At 37.5% G+C, this 2,297-nt stretch overlaps 1 protein-coding gene across 1 annotated transcript; it reads left to right on the top strand.

Moving 5' to 3' along the window:
• Positions 1-1,592: 1,592 nt before the first annotated feature.
• On the top strand, positions 1,593-2,297 carry LOC145804373 (uncharacterized). The gene has a single exon (XM_082898057.1). The coding sequence runs from the start codon at positions 1,593-1,595 to the stop codon at positions 2,295-2,297; it is 705 nt and encodes a 234-aa protein (XP_082754183.1).

Below are 2,297 nucleotides of genomic sequence, written 5' to 3'. Positions count from 1 at the left end.
CTTAGGCATTCTTTTGCACCATTGAACATTCAAAGTAAATTAAACAGGTACAATGAAGCCTAAGAGAATTGAAAGAGTTAAAGAACAACCCGGGTGAACAATATGATTCAACGTGTGTACGTTAATGTTTGTGTAGGACCATCTGCAAGGACAAGTCGACAACCGATTCACTGTGAGTAATATCTTAGTAAAGATATTTTCTTACTTACTCTATTTTTTGTATTTCCTATTGTGATAAACCTTCTGAAACTGTTAAGTTGCAAAAGTGAATGAGTTTCTATCTGTCTGATCATTGTGATATCTGTAAATGTGATCGATGAAACACAAATGTGTCTGATGGACCCAAGGTCATTTTGTATATCTGAATTGGACCCAAGGTCATTTTGTACAAGTGATAAGATGGACCTAAGGTCATTCCGAGCATCTGATAAGACTGACTATCTATTATGAGTTGATCAAATAATTATTATACCACTATAAATGAATAGACCAAAGGTCATTCCGTTATGATATGACCAAGGTCATTCCGTTATGAAATGCGTATAACCCAAAAATGCTTCTATCATATATAGATCTCATTCACATAAATCCTTTACTTTGATGTTATTCACCGGGTGTTAGCTCGCTATATTTATATGTACATATGTAGGTGAGCAGCGTGATGTCCAGCCCTAGCCCTAGTGAACCTGATAAGGATACCAAGTTTTGAGGAGTCTATTATGAGCGCCTCATGAGCGAGGCTTTTGTTCTTCTGTCCTTTTGTCTCTTGATTTTCTATTTCTTTCTTTTGTCGGTCATACCTGACTGTTTTTGTATATGAGTTTTGACTATGGCAGTGATGTTTGAAAGATCTTGGACATATGGAATCTTATTATGTATGCATTAGTGTGAGTTATAAAGGCTTGAAAAGTTTTCTATTTTTTCCATTTATACACAGCTCATTAGACAACATTTTATAATTCTGTTTCCGCTTCTGGCCCCCTTATCATTAAATATGTCCGTAATCTGACTAAGGTAGGTAATCTCATGATTATTGGCCAGTTATAATCTAAACCCTTAGGGGCAGGTTTGGATCGTGACAGAGTGGTATGAGAGCACGAGTTAATAACTCACACACTTGTCTAAATGAGCAATAAGATGCCTAGAAAAGACTTAAGATTGCATACATTTGAAATATATGCTTATGTGCATTTTGACTTGCAAATATGTGAACACATGAAAGTATGAATATGGTTAAGTATGCAATCATCTATTACACAAATGATTATTGGTGCACTCACGATATGTAAAATGTGAATATGAGACTATGTGCCTATGTGCAAACATGCCTATGTATACCTATGTTTATTTCTGTACTTGGCATTTCTGTACTTGGCATGGCATAATATGAGTTCATGTAGAACATAGTGAGAATAAGGGCTGAAGAGCTAAAAGAATCCACCAGTGCCTGCTTAGATAGAATGGAAAGAATGATTCAGTAATTGACTGAGTCATTGAGACAACAACCACCTCCTTCAATGCCTGTACCACTTCCGATACAAGAACATTAGGTGGATGGCCGCACAATTTCTTTGACTAAAGAGTTCGAGAAGATGAAACCATCATTGTTTTGGGAAGAAATTAACCCTCTGAAGGCTGAGACATGGGACCTTGGCATTGAGAAGCTATTTGAAGTATTTTCATGTAATGATGAACATAAAGTTCAGTTAGCAGCCTTTACTCTGGAGGGCGAATCTTGTAGATGGTGGATGTTAGTTCGAAATGAGAATGTGGGAATCAATTTGGCACAGTTTCTTGAAATCTTCTATGAGAAGTACTTTCCTCAATGTATCCGGGACAGGAAATTGTCAGAATTTGCGGGGTTGAAGCAAGGTAATCAAACTATAGCTGAGTATGAGGCACGATTCACTAAATTGGCCAGATTTGCACTACACATGGTTGACACCGATTGCAAGAAGGCAAGAAAATTTGAGGGTGGACTCCGAGATGAAATTCTAGAGAAAGTGAATGTTTTGAAATTGCTAAAGTATGTAGATGTTCTAGACAGGGCTTTGATGTCTGAATCAAACATAACTTCACGTAACCAACCTTCTGAATGGAAAGGGAAAAGACAAGACTCTTATTCAAATAAGGGGTCGACATCGTCTAAGAAGCAAAATCGGGGAACATCCAGCACCTCTAATTTCACTAGAGATTCTGCACCAGAGTGGAATGAATGTGGTAGCAAACATCAGGGAGTCTGCTACCATATTTCGGGAGCTTGTTTTCGGTGTGGTAAAATAGGTCATTTGGTGTAG

Source organism: Camellia sinensis, chromosome 12, assembly GCF_055761805.1.
Source record: "Camellia sinensis isolate YWXY chromosome 12, ASM5576180v1, whole genome shotgun sequence".
In the NCBI taxonomy this organism is placed as follows: domain Eukaryota; kingdom Viridiplantae; phylum Streptophyta; class Magnoliopsida; order Ericales; family Theaceae; genus Camellia; species Camellia sinensis.
Note: the sequence above shows the minus strand (reverse complement) of the source record. Positions and strands in the feature narration are given on the sequence as shown.